The sequence below is a fragment of the Gymnogyps californianus genome, chromosome 2 (assembly GCF_018139145.2).
Source record: "Gymnogyps californianus isolate 813 chromosome 2, ASM1813914v2, whole genome shotgun sequence".
Lineage (NCBI taxonomy): Eukaryota > Metazoa > Chordata > Aves > Accipitriformes > Cathartidae > Gymnogyps > Gymnogyps californianus.
The window spans coordinates 22,523,834-22,543,561 of NC_059472.1; the positions used below are offsets into that span (position 1 = coordinate 22,523,834).

General features: G+C 44.4%; 1 protein-coding gene across 1 annotated transcript in view; it reads left to right on the top strand.

The window, feature by feature from the left end:
- Positions 1–11,325: 11,325 nt before the first annotated feature.
- The window catches only part of UBR5 (ubiquitin protein ligase E3 component n-recognin 5), a 91,651-nt gene continuing 83,248 nt past the window's right edge, over positions 11,326–19,728 (top strand). Inside the window, exon 1 of the mRNA XM_050892776.1 lies at positions 11,326–11,455. Within this exon, the coding sequence (XP_050748733.1) occupies positions 11,394–11,455 (62 nt within the window). The 5' untranslated portion in view covers positions 11,326–11,393. The remainder of the gene's footprint in view (positions 11,456–19,728) is intronic.

The window sequence follows — 19,728 nt, forward strand, 5'->3', positions numbered from 1 at the left end:
TTCTTTTAAGCTGGCAAGGCAAGTGCAGTACAGCAGCAGTGTCTGATTTATATCCTTTTCAGCTATTCCCTCCAAAACTAACTAAAACCTGAACTAATGTAGGTGGGTTTCTTGTTTTTTTCACTAACCAGATCACCAGTCCATTGCTCAAATTGCTGAGCAACAAGAAAACTCTAAATCCATCTTTAAAAAAAAAAAACCACAGGAGCAATGTTTTCTCTGATCTCCGCATCTATTACATTCTTGCTGAGCTCCTCTGGCATATCTGAAACCAACAGATGTTGATCATGTGCTTTGGACAACTCTTTCCAAATGCGTAAGAGACATCACATTTTTGAGCCAAAAATGCTCTGAAAAACAAGCAAAACCAAAGTAGCTAAACCATGCTAAGCTTCGTGCTCATGCATGTACGTCCAGTTTAAAATTGTCCATAGGTTTTAAGTCTGTAAATTCACTGATAGCATCCAGGTTTAATACATCGAAGCGTTTATTCAGTATTTTGTACTGGCTCAGACAGTCAGCTTGAAATGACACCCTTAACTAGACAGGAAGCAAGGGAACAATTTGATGAGTGCAGCAAACTTGAAAGAGTTCGGGTGTAAGGGGATGCAGGAGAGAAACCCAGATTATCCCCTCCTCCTAGAGCAGCCCTGAGACATTATTTGTTACTGAAGTCATTCACTACACAAACACATATTTCTTCAAAGATAGCAGAGGGGAAAAAATGACTCCCCCCCCCCCCCCCATTTAACAACTGGAAAGTGAATGCCAAGTGCCTCGGTGTTTTCCTTGGCACCTGCGCTGCTCTGTAAGCTCTCTCATAGAGAGCCATGAGCAACTGAAGTGCAAGAGGAAATGTGGAATCAAGTCCCCCTGTGCTGCAGCCAGACTCCTTCCTGCCCTCAGCAAGATCTGTCCCTGCCCGACGCTGAACAAACCCCATATTCACGCGGGTTGGCATCCCACCTGGGCACGGCTGAGGCACAAACCCAACCCTTCCAACACCACCCTATGTGAACTCTCTCCCTTTCTCCCCAGGCTTGGCTGCCACCATGACTATTTTAACCCAGCATCAGGCACCTCCATCAGAGATTAGCTGCACTTACACCCTTGTGCGCGTTGGGGATTTGTCAGCTCCTGCCATTTGCCATACTTTACTGCTATAAACCATTGGATTTCTTGCTCAGCACTAGTGTTTGCACCAGTGTGGCTATGTCAGCTGTGGGCATCGGTTGCAGAGATCAGGGCAAAATTCCAGAGCAGATCAGGCCTTGGATTTCTATCAAAACCCATATGTTCCTGGCTGGGAATCATTCCCACCACCTTTATAGGCGGGTGGGATAAGGAGCTACTGAACCCACAAATTAGCACAACATGGAGCTCTTTTCATAGCCTTCCTCTCCAGAAAGTCAAGGCTGCTACCGCATCTTGTGTACACCAGCCAGCCCAGCGAGCTAGGAGGACTTCTAGCTGACAGTGTCAATTGTTTTTAAAGTGTTACTGCACTGCTGACATTTGAAAAGCAATTTAATATTTCTCCCATGACAGTTACTTCAAATACTCTGGAAACAACTCGTACGGAACAGCAGACAACAGCCGCGATACTTGTCTTTTCTGAGACGCCCAGGCTGGATTTGGGTACAGCTTGTGCCAGGCAGGACTGCGAGGTGAACATCGCAGCAAATACACCTCCTCCATCAACCTCAACCCACTTGGTAATCGGGTGTGTGCAGGAGGGTTAGCCTCACACCTCAGGCCCTGCCACAGGAGCGTTGTAATTAAAGGGCGCAAGGGCTGAAAGGAATTCACGCAGAGCTGCTGTAGTGTTGCTCCCTCCGCAGCAAGCCACAGCACCAAGGGTTAACACTCTGCTGCCTGCCTCCACAAATCTGCATAATGCCTCGCGTTTGGCAGCTATTTGCATAATTTTAAATGACTCTTTTGTCTCGAAAATAAAATTAAAACATAGCTTCAAAAATAAGTGGTAGATATTAACGTTTCATATACTAAGAAGGCTCGGTTAAGTCTATTTGTCTGAACTCGTCAACTGAGGTTGTAAAAATAATTTCAACAGAGCGATGTTGTTTCTTTATTGCAGAGCCTTGGGTGTTCTTTCCCAGTGCCATTTTGACTACCCTAAATAAGGTCTAACGTGCTCACCCACCCCACGCAGAGGGGCTGAAGCTGGCCTACACATGCTCAGACCATCCGGAGGGCTCAGCAGCTCCAGCCTTTGCAGGGGGGTCCAGCCCGCCCCTCTCGTTAAACTGGAGAAACAATGCCAGCAGCTGGAGACTGAATCCCTGTCATCAGCATGTCCTTATCGGGGATGGGCTTACCTCCAGGCTGTAGATGTGTACCCAGAGGTGTCAACACACCAGTATGAGCTCAGTGTCCCACCTCCCACTGCCACGAGGGATTCAGCTCACCAGAGGATGGATACCTACGTTTCGTCAGCTGAATCACACTCCCAGCTCCATTGACTGCCGTAACTAAGTCTCCACTGCCTGGAGTGGGAGATTAGACACCGAAATTCAGGGATCTGTTGTCTGGATCTGATTCCCACTCCAAGTTCAGTTGACAGCCTGTGAGTCGGTCTTTGCTGGCTGAGCCCCGTACCTCTCAGATCTTCTCTCCCTCATCTTGGGAGACAGATACAAAGCACAGTGTCTTCTACTTGCAGTCGTGTGTTTCAGTGTAGGAGAAGGGGCTATTAGCCTGAACTGGCACTTCAGCATGTTTTAAATCATAGTTTATCAGAGCATCAGAATAAATCCTAGGAAACAGGAAGCCAAATGGATAAGATATGCATTTAACAGTAAACTCGCCTGTCATTATGACTGAAGCCTGTCTGAACTCCCACTCCAGTGCCTTACATACTATAAACTTCTGTACATTCCTCAGGCAAAGACCTGTAATTTCTGCATTAAAAATTTACAGCATTTCTAAATGGGACATCCCAAAACAATGCACTTGTGCTCCTAACTGTGCAGTCCCAACAGCTAGGCAACACCAGAAGACATTTCCCACTCGACGCCAGCTCCCCCTGGCAGCGTGCCCGGCAGGCGCTCTGCCCAGAGAGGCAGCCAAGGGGCAGGAGGGCTCGCCACCTCCTCCTGGGCCAGCTGGAAGGCACCGCATCACGGAAAGCTTTAGGCAAATCTAGCTGGGTCTAGGTAGCTTGTACAAGCTGTGCAGGGAAAAGGACAAGTGTAGGTACGGAATCCTGAGTGAACAGATCTGTCAAATGCTAACAAGTTTCTACATGGCACATTTAGTTCAGTTTTTCTTGTGCCCAGTGCTCATAACCCAAATTCAGGTGAACTTTGAAGTTTCCTGCAAGTGATAATACACTGACTGCCCTCCTTCAGACTCTAGTGGCATCACAGTTTTCAATAAAATCTTTCAAAGATGATTTCGGGCCATCTTTTGCTATCTTTGCCTTTTGCAACAGCTAAACCTTTTTCTTGACACTTCTGTTAAAAATTAGACAAAGACAGATACGCAGTATTAAACATTTCAGCCCAAATAATTAAAGCCTAGTAAATTTACAAACACTCCAGTTCACCTCGGTTTACAGCAACAGGCAACATTCATTGCAAGTGAAACTACCTGTATGTTCAGTTAGTAGCAAGTAATCCTGCATTTGCAAATCTGCCTGCAGTTTCATGTTAACTACCTACCTATCTATATAAATACATGCACCAGCACATACGCAGGCATATATAACAGACAAGTGTTGTAATTGCTGTTACTCACAATAAAATGTTCATCCATCAGTTAACTGCGTCCCTTTCCTCTTATACTGCAATTGAAGAAAACCTTCCAGACTATTTATTCATCTCTTCTTTCCTCCATTAATTTCACTGAAGCTAAATGTTAACTACCGAAGCAGTTCCCAACACAGGTCTCTGTGTACTGCATCTCCTATTGACCACTGCCCCCACTGCACTTTTTTTTTCTCCCTTTCAGCACTGAAGCTCCATCATCATAAAAATCCTAAAACCTTATTTCATGGGACTCCCATCTGTTAGAGCTGCCTCCCTTCATATGAAGTCAACATCTTTTTTTTTTTTTTTGACATTTAATCACTTCCGCGACTGGTTGTGATGACCCACTGCAATTATGTTCTCCGCTTGGGAATATGCTACAGGGACATGGAGGAACAGTTAAAAAACACCCATCCTGTTCTATGTAAATGTCCTTAGTGATTTAAGGGGGGAAAAACAAAGAAGAAAAAAGCTCACATGATTTTGAGCAGAATGGTGAGATCTTTCCTGAAAGCAAAGCCCATCATTTAAAGGGAATGGGGTGGCCCAAGAGATGAGAATGTTTTCACTCCTGGAGAGCTGTGTTTGAAACTGTGCCTGCATGCCCATGATGGGAGCCTCTGGCTGCTGAAACGTGGAAGAGCTATTTCAGAAGGGATGGTGAATTTGCAGCCTCTGTATACGCTCATTCTGCACAGGCCAAATTTCTCCTGAACAGCCACTGTTTATCGCTTCTCAAATGACACAGCCTCTGGTTCACTTAAAATGCCAGCTGTAAATGGAGGCTGCTTTGGAGCTGTTTCACCAGCAGCTCAGTTTTCTCTCCGTGTGCCTGTGTTATCGTTCAGATCAGCAGTTTGGGCTCGAAGCTCATCTCCCTCTCACCACCCTCCGGTTCACGTTGCGGAGCAGCCTGAGAGCACATAACCTGGCCTCCTTTGGGGTGAAACCAAATGGAAACCTGCGCTCCCGAAGTGCAGCACAATCTCTGAGGAAGCTGTGGATGTTCAGTCTATGAGGCACGCCTGGAGCTGGCCAACACAAACCCCCTGAAAATGCAGCGCTGCGAATGCTTGGGCACTCAGCACCTGCTGCTTTACACTACAGTTGAATCCTCTTGAATTTTTTGAATTTCAATAATTTTTCAAGTGGAATTAAAGCCAAATGCAAGAACTATCTACTATTTCTTTCTATATTATAAATAGCCGTCCATGACAGGCGGCTATTTGATAGCAGAGGAACAGCGACTAAAAAGTAGGCTACTACACAGAAAGGTAAATCCTGGCCCCATTGGAGTCCATGGAATAATTCACTTGCTTTCGCCCTGGAAGGTCTCCACTCCTTTCCCTGCCAGAAACAAATTTACTCTGCAATGATTTCAGAAGGCAGTACATGAATCAAGGCCATACAGAACTATTGCTGTGAATGCAGTTCACCCTCACAATTTATAAAGGTGATTTTTTTTCCAAACTGCCACTTTCGAAGGTAAATATGGTTAAGGCAAGAGTAACTAACCCAATCAAATGGAACTAACAGTGAAATAAAACCCCTTTTTTGTCCCAGTTAATCATCCGGACTCCCTTGGCAGCCTGCAGACAGATGAGCAGGAGAAGGCAATTCCACAGGGAATCCAGACAACCTGCGAGGGCCACGTGCCCGCTTTTTAGGTTGCTAAAGTTCCAACAAATTCTGTCTTTCCTCAACCAGGAGCTTATAGGAAGCCGCTCTGATGTAAATGAGCACAACTCTGCTTTTCAGCTGCCTGCACAGGAACACCTGCCCAGGTGACACAGCCGACAACACCGCAGCGATACACCCACCACGTACACTGTGCACGCGAGCTCTGCCCACACCGCCTTCCAGGGACGGTCGCACAAGGTGGCTGTCCACAGCCTCTGTTCCCAGGATGTTCAGCTCCTGCACAGTGCCCGGGATGCCTGGTGAGCTCCTCTTGTCACGCTTAGCTGCATTTGTCAGCAGACAGGTCTGGTCTACACATACAAAAGCCATCATGTAAACTTTGTGGTTGGGCCTAGACAAGAGATGTCCTGGATGCCTAGTCAGAAGGAAGAGGTGTTCAGAAGTGTCTCTGTGGGATCTGGAAGAGAAGGATGCAAGTGAAGGGCTACAACAAGGGTGAGGAGCAATGTCAAGTGAGGGATCTGCCAAAACAAAATCTCAGTCTGCCAGATACAGGTGGATCTACAAACTCTACTGAGTGCTTGGCAGAGACCTCACCTTGATCCCAGACATACCATGCCAACTCCGCTAAACAGAAGAACGTAACTCTGACTGTATACTCAAGAAAGGAGAAACAGATGCACAATCCTAATTTCTAGCCCTGGAGTCCTTCACCGCAGAGCCGGGGTGAGGAAATGCTGAGCAGCTCAGACAAGAAAGGGGAAGGGACATCAGGTACCTGCAGTATTGCCTGATTTTAAACGGATATATTTCAGTCCGTGTGCAGCAGCAAGTGTATCAGCAGGCTGTGTGTCAAAGTGTCTAGCTCACCATATTAACTTCTGAACATCTGAGTCTCTTTTGGACAAATTTTGACATGAGTTTCTGGTCTCAGAGGTCTGTGTTAGCTTAATTGACCCAAGCATCGGAGAGGGGGCAGGGGAACCGATTAGTACTGCAGCTAAGGGAAAGACCGCAGCAGAGCTCAACCTTTTTTAGTCGCTGGAGAATCCACAGGGCAGAGAGAAACAGTGTGCGCACTATTAGACACCAAAGAACCCACTGTAAGAAAAAATCCATGGGAAACAAACTTTCATCAGCTCTGAACCTTACTAAGCTACCTGCCCTTTTGTGGCCGTAAACAATACTTCTTAGAGACCAGCATTATTTTGTGCACAAGACAAATGATTTTTCTATTACAGCAACCTCTTTGCTTGACAGCCAGCGCAAGCTGGAAAATAAGAGATTATAAACACTTAATACCTGGCATCAAGATGAAGTTTCAGCTGTCATAAATAAGCATAAACAAAAATCAGGCTACAACAACCTGGGACATGAGCATGACAAAACATAGCCCAGGACAGCAGAAAGCAAATGGCTGGCAGCGCAGTCATCCTCAGCTGGAATTGTCTGATTTCTAGTATTAACTTGCAAACTATGCAGGTACTTGTGTTGCAAAACACACGGATGTGGTTTAAAAGCCTGATGTTCCCAGCCCCAAACAAACTACTCTTACACTATACCTAGACAGAGGGAGAGCAAGAGGCAGCGAGGGACCGGCTTTGCTTCAGTTTGTGGCCCAAGGTGCTGGAAACAAAATTTCTTCCTTTGCAATGTACTTTGTTGCTCACTATAGGAACTTCTGCTCAGCCTTGGGAATAATCTAGAAGCTGCAGTTTTCTGCATAGCATTCTTGTTGACATTTCCAGGAATGCTGGCCTCATTTCTTCCATAGCAAAATACAATCTTATGCTGCCAGCCTGATGTCATCTCTGTTGACATCTGGAGTTAACAGCCTGGAAAGTGCGTACTGGGGCTCTCCTTAGCTGCCTGAAGCCTTTACTTCTGCTCAGGGCCTCCTCCCTGACTTCAGCACGCCCCATCAGCTGCAGGCACCGCTGCCTGTGGTACACCTGCCAGCATCTGCTTGCACTGTTTACGGAGCAAAGTCCCTTGCAGTCCTCCTACCCTAATCCTCCCATCTCTAGCAGGTCCCCTTCCTTTAGGACTAACAGACTTCTGTGCAAACCACCAGTCCTGCAGCTGCCGAGTGAGTTTCACAAGCAGTCGGGGATAAGTCTGTCCCGGTGCACGTTATTCAGAAGCTGCTTCCGATGGGAAAGTTCCTGATCTACTGAAACCGGACATTTGTGGAGCAGGACGCTGGATGAGATGATCTCCAGAGGTCCCTTCCAACCCATGTGCTTCTACCAGTCTGAATACTTCAGGAAATGCTGTCATCAAAACTCAATTTCAGACATGACAGCAATGATCCCACAGGAGCTATTTTATATGGTATTTCCAAGCTGGCAAAAACTCTCGCACAGACAAGTATACCAGCAAGGAACTTGTTCTGCTGGTTGGGTGTTGGTGTATTTATAGCTGCACCTTCATAAGGAAGCTGCTGCTTTATCAGTATGCCTGAAAATAGCACCATCTATACACCGAGGAGTTGTGCAACACAAGGAACTAAATTTCTTAGGCCAAGACAGAAGTCCTGTCTTCAAGATACGTTTTGTAAACAAAGAAAACCTAGGTCAGTTCTTGATTTTTTTCATAATTTGGTAAATACGAATTTTTAAATACCATTTCAGTATTGGATGTTGTCATCCAACAGACTTAGACAATCCAGAGGGCTTAGGAAAAGTCTTTTATTTTGAAGTTCTTAAAAAACAGAAGTTGTAAGAATGAGCAGTTCTCTATCAGAAAGCAATTCTATTTGGAGTCATTTCAGATAATTAAAGGACAATCAAACTCTGTTACCTGCGTGATTATCTTCTAAGAAATGCATCAGTGGACAAAACAGGCATTCAGTGCGTTACCGCTTACTGGTACTCCAAAAGTCAACCAGTAAGATGCAGCCTTGCATCCTGGTTAGAGAAGCAGGGGTGCCCTGGAACTTCCACCGTGTGACGAACTCCTGTCAGAATAACAACATCGTCAGCTGAACACTTGGTTTTGCATCCTCTCATCTACACTTAGGATTAGCTGCCATTTTAGACAGCAGTATCAACTCTTAGTGTGAACAAAAGCTGACATTTGCACTACTCAAGTTTATTCTGGCTCCAAGAGCAAGTTCCAGTGGAACCAATTTTGATTTTTTTTTTTTTCATTTTTGCTTATGCTGAGTGTTTGCATTGGCACAGCCATAGGCAATGGCTAAAACTGGGGTTCAGTCATAATGTAAATAAAGCTACAGAGAAGGATTACTTGGAAATGCCAGCAGCAAACTGCTGAGCCCTAACAGACGTGTGCCCCCTTTGGGCTTTTCCAGCTCTTTTTCTGTCTTTTATCTAATAGGTTTCCATAACCCATTAACTTTTAAAGCTTGCGTATGAAGGGTGGAAGGAAGAGAGTAATGGAAATCTCTTCCTTTTGCCTAGCCCCTAAGAGAACTTCACTGAACAAGTCACATTATTTGGAAATGTCAACGCTTTGGAGAACTAGATCTTGATCCCAAAAGCAAACATAAATATCTAGAGCTTCCGAAACCCTACCAAAAATTCTTGAAAGCATTCCCAAGGATGCAACAAGACCTACTGCGGGAGTTCATGTTGCCCATCTTCCTACAGTTCAATGGAAAAGAAGAATGACTGTCAAAGGCAAATATTCATTTTTTGTCTGGAAAAAAATAATCACATTGAGATACAAGGTTTTTCAAGTGATTACCAAAACATGCAAGTGATTCTGATAAAATGACTGAGGTCAGGACAGCTTAGAAGAATCTCTCACTGCAAAAAACAACATAAATATTTTCAGGGAAAGCATAAAAGAAAGAAAAAGCAGAACAAGACTAACAAACTTTGGTACAATCAAATGCAGAACTAAATAATCCAAAAACTCTTAGCTCTGTCCTAACAGGAAAAAAACCCCACTAAATCATGGATCTGCTCATTTTTAAAAGCACAGCTACTGCACTCACTACCGAACAGAATGAGTCCTATTCCATGCCTTGTGTATTTCCAGAAACCTGTTAGGATTTTCCTTCTAGGATAAGCTAAAGTACTTATTTGTATTCTTGAATCCATCTGAATATCACTGTCACCTGAGAACAGAACATATGGAGAAACAGTGTCTGAGAATAAGAAACCTGGAACACATCAACTGAATAGTTCTTCTCTTTACCACATTTCCTTATGTTAATGATAGTTGTATTGAAAAAAAACTTCACAAACTCCCCAAATCTTTGGGCTGCAAGCAGCTACATCAGCTGATTCTTGGATTAGTGCCGTTCGGCTGTATGGAGAAAGAGCCAGGGAAGGAAGGGGAATGGAAGAAGGGAAGTTGCAAAATTCCTTAGATTTGATAGCGGAGGAACAAACCGAGATTTCTAGGGTTTATGATTACACAGCCTCAGAAATTAATTATAACTCACTGAACTAGGTTCTAGAATTTTTTTGTACCATTATCATGTGATTGCTAGCATTCCTCACATGCTAAAAAATTCCAAGCCCGTTTTCCAAATTTCTGGTTTCCTGAAAATAAGCGAGAGCAGGCTGCAAAAGCAGCAAATTCCAGTAAAAAAAAAAAAACAAAACAAAGCTTAGTACAATCCCAGCCAAGGTGTTAGTTTCTATAGAAACAAATGGCTGTTTTACTGACTTTGTTACTCAACTTTCAGCAAATTGAGATGTTAATTTGTTAAAAACAGCTCCATTTGCAAGGTATGCTCTCTTGGAACAGTACAGTTAAACCCTGTCCAGAGGGAGGGGGCACAGCCACAGTGCCATCGAGCGCTTCATCGGCTTGGGAAATAACTTTTTGTTCTGATACACCACCAATTTCCCTGAAGAAGCATGGATAATTCTGGCTGTCGGAGGGACGACTAACTGCGTTACCTGTAACTAGGAATTACAAAACAGGCGACGAAGGGCAGTAGGTTTGAAGCACACCTGCGGCCGCCCGTGCACCGGGGGGGGACGGAAAGCCCCGTCGCAGCCCCCCACTAGGGACCCCCCGGAGACAGCCACGGCCTCACACACCCGCTCCCCTACTTCCATCCCCGAAACCACGCCGGCAGGCCGCACCCCGCGCCGGTCCCGGCCGAAGGGCCGGTGACAGCCCCTCCCCCCCCGCGCCGGCCGCAGGGGACCCGGCGGGGGCCAGCGAGCCCAGGCACGTGCCACTCACGGGGAACGGCTCGACCCGCGCAGCCCCAGCGAGCCCCGGGAAGGCGTTCAACGCGCTACAAGGCCGCGGCGCGGCGGGGAAGGCCGGCGGAACGCGCCGGGGCTCTGCGGCCTGTGCCCGGGGAGCGCTCCCGGCGCCGCGGCCGAGTCAACCGCCTCAGAACCAGCCCGGCCGCCCCACCGGCCGAGGGGATGGGGAAGCGGCCGCAGCGGCAGCGCCGCCCGCCTCGCTCCCGCCGAGGCCCGCCTGCGGGGCGGCGGGGGGAGGGGTGGAAGAGGCCCCGTCCGGCGCCTCAGGGAGCCGCGCGCGCCACCCCGCCCCCGCCCGCCGGGGAGTCACGCCCCGGGGCACGTGGTCCTTTACGTCTCTCGCGCATGACGTCACCGCGCTCCGCGGGGCCTCCCCGACCAATCGGCGGCGCGCTTAGTGAAGGGGCGCCGCGCGGCGGCGCGCGCGCCACTCAGCGCGAGGCTTACACCGCGGCCGCGCGCCGCCGCCCCGCCCTCCCCGGCGCGGCGCACGGAGGGAGGGAGAAGGGCCCGCTGGAAGTTAAGATGGCGGCGCGTGTGTGAGTGCGGTGCGGGCTGAGCCTCCTCCCGGCGCCGTTGCGGCGGGCTCCTTCTTCCTCACGCTCCGCGCCGCAGCGGGTGAGCCGAGGACTCCGCCGGCGGCCACGAGCGGCCCCGGGGGAGGGACGGAGGCCGAGCGCCCCCTCCCCCGCCGCCCCCCCGCCCCCATTGTGTGCCCGGCCCCCGCCCGCCCGCCTCCCTCCGCCGGGGGGAGGGGGCAGCGGCGGCGGCGGCGGCGCGGAACATGACCTCGATCCACTTCGTGGTGCACCCGCTGCCGGGCACCGAGGACCAGCTCAATGACCGGTGAGGGGCAGGCCGTGCGGCGGGGGGCGGAGGGGAGGGGCCGGCTTGGCGGGGCTCGGCCCCCTGTGGGTGAGGGGAGGGGCCGGTGGCGGCCGGCCGAAGCGCGGCGCGGCGGGTCGCCCCGGGGGAGCGGGCAGCGCCGGCCGCGGGGGACGTCCCGACATCCCCCCCCCCCCCCCCCCCCCCGCGGTGCCGCCGTCCCGCAGCCGCACCGCGGAGTCGCAGGGCTCCGGCGCTTTCCTCTCACAGGAGCCAGCGGCGAGGAGCGGTGCGGGCCGCGCCGCAAGCATCCGGCCTCTCCCGGCCGCCGCCGCCGTAAACTTTGCCCCCCGAGGGAACGGGGGTGGGGGGCCGTGACCTTCGCCGCGGCTCCGGCGGGGACTCCGGCCTGCCAGGGGTGTCCTGGTGTCTGCCCGAGGAAGTGGGTTCCCGAGGATCCCTGGCCGAGGACGAGCGAGAATGTGTCCGTATTAATCAGAGACGGAGCGAGGCAGACAATGCAGATGGGGGATCGCGGTGTGTGTGAGAGAATGATGGGAGCGAGGATAAAGAAGACGTACGCCAGGGATGGTTACACGCGCACGTACCGCCAGTGTGCTCTGCGTTCCCCTTCATACATACATTTTTTTAAATAAGAAAGGAGGCCCGATCTCCAGATTACTGATTGTGTGCGGCTTGGCTGGGATGGGAATGACAGCTAGAACAGAAGTGCAGTGTGCTTGGAAACCTCGTAGCTAACTTTATGTTGGATTGGGGGAGAGAATTGCGGGCTGGGGAGAAACTAGAATGCTTGGGAGAAAATAAATCTGTGAACCGAATTTTCTTCGCTGCTTGATGTGTATTTGACAGCACTCTGTGTGGCTGTCAAATATTTATTCTGTAGCAATTACTAATGGTGTGTGTTATAGCTTGTAAATTTTATTTGTGCTCGTTTATATAGAAATTCGTAAGAAACGTGTAACTATTCATCTTTAATTTCTTATAAATTTGTGTGTGAATAAATTGAGATCTTTAATCATCACTGGATAGAAACCTATGTATTTTTTACGCTGTAGATAAATGTTATTTAATTTTTATAAATAGTATTTAAATATTTATAAATCTTTAAAAGTATGGGCTCTTGGTTATATTCTTCTGGTTTTGATCTTACCAGGTTTCAGAGTAGGTCAGGGTCCAGCTCACTTTCGCTATCATTTGTAGTTAGGTCACTTTTCCTAGACCAATCTTTGCTGAAATGCCTCTGTTAAAACACAGCTGAGGTTTGAGGGCTTATGATGAGGAAAATAGGTCATTGTAAAGATAAAATTTCTGCTGAACTGCATCATCCATGCCCTTAAATGGGGAAAAGAAACTTCTAATGATAAAATAGGTCCGAAACCTGAAGTGTGTTAGTGTGGAGTGTATTTTTTTTCCTTTAACCTGATAATACGTTTTACAGGATCCTGCTTCCTAGGAGGCCTGCCTATTACTAAGGGATTGTTTGGCTTTCTCCCCAGTAAGACATTCAAATTTGGCATACATCATCTTCCTTTAGAGTGGCAAACTGAGAGGCGATGCTGTACTAGGAGTTCTTCCCCTTCTTCATTGCACTGTTTTGATTTAGGGTAAGATCTAGGACTTTGAACTTGAAAGGACCCCAGTGGTTTTTCTTTTTCTTTTTTTTTTTTTTTAATGTTGGTAGGCCCTTAGAAAACATTTAGCATGTAATTATCACACTTTGCTCAGAGTGAGAGCGCTCATCTGTTTTTTCTTTAATGTCACCTGTTTTGTGGACTTACTGATGTTAAATATGATGCCCCTTCAGTCTTCATAATGCTTCCTAATTTTTTTTAATTTCTTTTTTTTTTTCCCCCCCTTATTACCACAGCAGCAGCTCTTACCACTTTGATTTGATACAGGAAGCTTCATAATGTGTGGTAATTAATATATGGAGAAAGCTGCAGAAATGCTATTAAGTAGTGACTTATTCTGAAAAATCAAGTGGCTCCTTGATCTGAGCTGCAAGTCGTAAATTTCCACATCATAAATATAATTCTACTAGAAGTGCAATAGCGGTGTATCAGAACTTGTAATGCAGTGAAATCAGAATGATTTGTAAATAGGGTTGAGGCACACACATATGTGCTGGAAATGCCAGTTCAATTTTATCAGTAGCATTGCTGCTTATTACTGTTCTGTCAATATAGATCAGGATCTAGAGAGCTTAACGAATTCTCATATACATGCTCATAAAAGTTAGGATCTTGGAACATCTCATATCTCTATGATGTTTCTTTCCCCTCTCACACTTTATGGGCTTTTTTGAGTCTGTCCTGTAGACAGTGGTCAGTAGCCCAAATTACTTTTTTCTGTCTGCATTCTGGATGATAATTGCTTCTCAAAATCTGATTTTGGGACCATAATTCTGCATTGTATGCTTTCATTTGTAGTGTATGTAGAACATGATCAATTGTATTGCTTTCAGTAATGAATCCGTGTTCTGCATCTAAGGAATAATGGCATTTTAAAACGCAAGGGATTTATTGGTGCAATCCCTGTGTGTTCAGGATACATGACAGTTTTGAATTTTTATAATAAAGTATTTGATACATTATGCTTAATAATCAGCGTAGATGGGTGAGGTGTGTTTGGAAAGCATCCTTCTCCTGAAGTATTGCTCTGCTCTTAAGCAGTCACCAAAATGTGAGGAAGTAGGTTTTTTCAGTTTGGTTTGGTGCAGTTTGTGTCACTCTGCTTTACAGTTTTTGTTAGACTTTCTGTTTAATTTGTTATCCCTCTTATTCATGCAGCAACTCGGAGAATGGTAAAACACTTTGATGAAAAAAGGAAAAAGTAACTGTAGAACCACAAATAATTGGGAAGACTCCTGAGCACGCCTACTCATCATCTGAAAGTACTTCTTAACTAGTGTTTTTGAAAATACTACCTTGATGGTAGTTATTAGACCTCTCTCAAGTAAGTTGAAGCAGTGTTGGCTTGTTCATGGTATTCACTCAGATGTCTGGAAGCTAGTTGCACTGAAGAAAGCTCATAGAGGACAAGTTTATATTTAGTTTTGCAGTTGTATTAGGATTCATTTTTTTAAATGGTTAGTAGGCTAAACTTTTGTTTAGGATGAACTGAGGTAATTAAGCTTTTTCCGGTAAGTTTATTTAGGAAGACAGGTAACTTGGAATTTTTCCCCCAAGCAATTTGCTCTCTGCAAACTGAATATGAAAAGTTTAACGGGAAAAAAATTGTGTATGGCCTGCAGTTTGAGAAACAACTCCATAAAGTATTTGGAATGTAAATAATTAATGGCTTTGATCTTTGAAAAAGAGATGCCCAGCTTCTGTTGCAGTGGGTGTTAGATGTATTTTATTGATTATCCACTTATTTCATGTATGTTTCAGGATTGGAGACTTTGTGCTTTGTGAAGGAAGTTTGACACACAATTTCATAGATACGTCAATCTTAGTAAAGACTTCTTAGTATATTTCTTAATTTTATGTTGGGTTATGAAGTGGGTGTAACCACGACAAATAACCATTTCTTGGCTATTATGAAACCTCACAGGAGCAGTTTAACTTGCTAGTCTGTAGAATAAGAAGGGGAGTCTTTCACCTTACATGAATGGCTTTCCATACATGAACTAACCTTCAGGGACAGGATTCATCACAAGGCTTTGCCTTTGTTTTTACCTTATGCTAAGAAAATTCTTGTCAGCTAAGCTATTTAAGTCCTAGCATAGGGTAAGATGTCATTTTTGAAGTGGTCATCGACGCAATGTTGATGTGCTTTTTTCTCTCCTCTTGAAGATGAGACGTAATGAATTTGGTTAAATAGAGGGTATTCTGAATTTAAGATGAGTGTTAAGAAGTGGTATGTAGTAAGTTTTCTTGCAGTAAGCTCTTTGAAACAAGTAATGTGACCAAGAAAAGTTTGTTTGAAGCTTCAGTGAGTATATACAGTCAGCTTTAGGGGAAGAAAGGATTATCTCGCTCTTATGTGAGTTTGTTTTTCCTTAATAATATATTCAATGCCTTTCTCTATTATTTGAATATTACTTACTTTAGGCCATGCCTGAACTGAAAAATTAACGAGTATACTTTACATTGCCCGCATTGTGTACCTGCTCTGATAATCAATTTCCGTGGAAAAAGTACCTAGTGAGAACATACCCTTTTACTCTGTGCCTGTGTATCTCATAGCTTATGTACATGAAAACGTCATTTCAAGGTAACTGGCAAGTGATCGGTGGATATATGGGCTGCTACTCTGGCAGATTTTCTTACCCCCCCTTTGCATTTACTGATGAGCAAATCTCTTAAAAATCCCAAGCAGATGTTGCTGGAAAGAGCTGGTGTAGGGTGTGGTATGATTCCGCACAGGGAGCCAGCAGGGATGTGGAGCTGGTGTCCTGGCCCCACATGTCTGTGGGAGCCGTGCACGGAGAGGGAGAGAGAGCTCCTGATAATGCAAGTGTTTGTTTAGCCCTGAACTCCCTCTTCTACATCCACAGGCCTGCTGGGAGAGTACCTGTCCTCTTGAGGAGAGGAAGGCAGCCCGAGCATGAACTTTGCTGCTGTTACTCACATATAATCTGCATTGCTGCTCAAAGTTGGGGGGGGAAGAAGGGATTGACTGACTTGTTCTTAAATAGAAAACCTGCAAGTTGTGTGCAGATAATACAGTACTTCTTTTAGCTCAAGTGATTTATTTTGGTGCGCTTTAAACCGTTTCCTAATCTACTTTAGCAAAAGGGAAGTTAGCCTGCCTCAAACAGGAATAGATCGTTTAATTACAGGGAAGCTATTGCTGATGTAGTACTTTAATTTCCTGAGTTACAGTTGCTTGATGAGACTTTAGTAACGGGAGAAGCGTTGACTTTGTTTTTAGGATTAATTTCTTGAAAGCATAACAAAATTTAAATTGACTTCTTTTAGAAGAGAGTGAGGGAATGGCATGAGTGTCATGGCATTATTATTATCATCAGACTCTTAGTTGGAAACACCTTTTTTAAAATAAAATGTTTTAGCTGCATCAAAAGGTTTGCACCACCACTGTGGTTATACAGACCATTATAAAGAAGCAGTGCATTAAGATTTGATCTTATTTCAGTATTGTTATTTAAGGATGATAATTTGGGAAGTTAAGCATCAGAACTTACACATAAGCATCATTTCATATCTGGTTGAATGTGAAAGGTTACCTATACACAGGCCAGTAGTCTAAGCCTTTTTGGACTTTGGTCTGCGAGGGTCCTTTTCTGGTTACAGTTGTTTGCTGTGCCCTAGACACTGCTTTTTAGAGAGTATGTGTGTAATTGTCTGTGAATGTTCTTGCTGAAACTTTCCTGAGATGTTGTAAGTCAAAGTAATTGCTCTCTTCTGAAGGGGGGAGGTTAGTTTTCCCCACTTCTTACCTTGCACTAACTTTTAAGTGTCTGATCCCACAGTAAACTAACTTAATTTGCTAAAATGATATAAAGCTAACCCTGGTAAAGTGAAGTAAATATGGTTTTGTGGTTTAGGAAGTTGAACTGGTTTATCTCCTGGTTGGGTGAGCATCAGAGTAGATGGATGAAAAGGGGGGATTTTGAAAAGTGCTGCAGGAGGGAGAGTTGGGAGTGAATAACGGGGAAGAGGAAGCAGGGTTGAGTTCCTTCCATTTTGAAAGCAGCAAGTTTATTTTGGCTACTGTAATGTGAAACTGTACTGTGAATGTGATCTGGGCTGAGAGTAGTTGTGACCTGTCACAAGGAATTTAGTAAAATAGTAATTGGGGCACAAATGTTGCCTCTTTTTTCCTTCTCAAATTATCTGCGAGGTTTGAGCGTATTTGTTGTTAGACCAATGACAAAGTAAGATTAATTGAGTAAGATATTAATAGCCATATTTTAAGGTTGGCAATGCAAGTCAGAGCTGTCAGAAAACAACTTTTTTAATTCTAAGAACAGTAAGGTATCAGTCAATGACATTTATGTGCTAGTTCTTGGTAAAAGTTAAAATTTAAAATCAATAGCATACTTCTAAGGTAATTTTGGTATAGTATGTATTTATTAAATGTTCTAGTTGCCATGTAGGATACTTTTGTAAAAAGATGTTTGTCAAAAATTTGTAATTAATAAAATAGATGTAAAGGGTATGACACTTTTTTCTTAAACTGTCTGAAGTAGATAACTGTTCAGTACACAATTGCATTTATGTGAAAAATTACTTAACATTTGAGAAAAACAACCGAGGATGTACCTAAGCATGGCAAGCCCTGCAATGTGTTGTAGCTGCCTTTTTACAGTCATGGCACGGTTAACTGTTCATGACTTAACTCAAATAGATGGTAGTATGTATTTGAAAATTACATAAAGAAGGAGGAGGAGTTTCAAGATAGCTTTTATTGTAGTGATTACGCTAACAGCAATTTAGGTAAATTTGCAAGATGCTCCCTGTAAAAGCTGCTGTTTTGTCTTTCCCTGCATCAACTCAACAGCCACTTATGCAGAAGAAAACCATATACAAAAACTACTTGTGCTTTTCAGTTGCACAAACTTTTTTTTTTTTTTTTAAGCTTGAATTCAGTGAAGTCCACTAAAGATTTGGCTCTTAGTAGAAGACTGCAGTAGTTGGCATCTGCATGTGCCCCAGAGAAAACATGGGGACAGGGCCTAGTTGTAGTGGCTAGAGGATTTTAAATTGGGAGGAATGATTAGGAGAAAAAATATTGAAATAAGCGTGCAAATGTAATTTTCAAGATGCACATGTGTTTTGTCCAAAACCGTAAGCCTGTCAGTTTGAATGAGGATGGTCACAGCACTAGTTAGTCCACTACAGCAATAATTATCCAGGTTTCAGATCTTAATTCTTTTCTCTTTCTGGCATAGAACTATTTTGACTATAAACTCTGTGCTCTACTTTTTAAAATCTTTCTGTGCTTAAAAAAAAGCAGTCAACCAACACTGGTTCCTTTTCTCTTATCCTTCCCCTCGAAGGAAAATTAACTATTTTGTTTCAATTTAAAGAGCTTTTTTGTTACATTTGAGAGAAGAGAACATGTACCACCTCACTGATACAAAGGTACGAAGTTTGCCTATTCTAAACACTTCAAACATACTGTAAAACTGAGTAGAAAGGTGTAAGGTGGGCACACTGGTCATCTACATTTATGTAAAACTGCCAGTTTGGTTCCAATTGAGGAGTGATGTAACTATTGAATTTGCTATCTTTGAAAATTTTGTCTTCCTCTCACAGGTCTCATTGCTACTGCCAACACTTGTCAGGGGAATTTCTCATGGTAAATATGCTTCACCCTGTCTTTCAGGAAATCTTAGCTACTGTGCTTGAAAGCGCAGTGTGTTTTACAGTACCAATCCATGTTGGTACAGAAAAGTTTTGAATATTCGTTTGCCACCCTTTGTAACACCCCAGCATGATTATTTTGTTGCAGTTCTAAAAATTATCTTTAACATAGCATCTTATGGTTTGTCTCATTGGCTGTTTTTTGTAATCCCAAGTCTGTTGGTGTTATGCCGTAAGATGTGTCTCAGCAATTTCTCAGATTGTTTACATCTGCAATGGAGATGAAATGTGAATTTTCTGTAATTTTGTTTTGGACAGCTTTTCTTGATTAAACTGGTTACTACTACCTTTTATCAGAAAAGATGCCTCAAAATAGCTTTGGTCCCTTATGTTTCTGATTTAATTTTACATTACGGTGCTTTATTAAAGAATGCAGAATAAAAAACATTGAAAACAGTCACATGATTATTACTATTTTGGACATTAACTGTGTTGGAACTTCTCACTATCATTGTTGTTTTATTGCCAGCCGTGAGGTCTACCAATTTAATTTGGGACAACAGTAGTATAACTCAACAGATGAAAGCACGAAGGCTGCTGGAGACTTCAGTAGTCTTATGAAATTTGTCTTTGGCAAAAAAACCTCCTTACATTCAAGGAGTGTGTGTTTTTTGTTTGTTTGAGTTTTTTGCTTTTTACTCAAAGTAATCAGTATTGTGGACAGTTGTGAATATCTTGAATAATCTAGGGTGATTATACCCATGCAGCTGTAGTTTGCCTGTTCGGTAGAAAATAGCCCAGAAAGAAACTCTGTACACAGGGCTTGGTGGTATTACTTTCCGCAGCATGTTTGCCATCATCTCTAGTTAAGCTGGATATTAATTTTTGTCTTTTTTTTACCCTGTGTCATAGTAGTAGTTGACTAGCTTAAGCCAAGCCTGTGTTAAAACAGCATTTTAAAAATTTGCTTACAGTCTTCATTATGTTTCATTCTCTGTT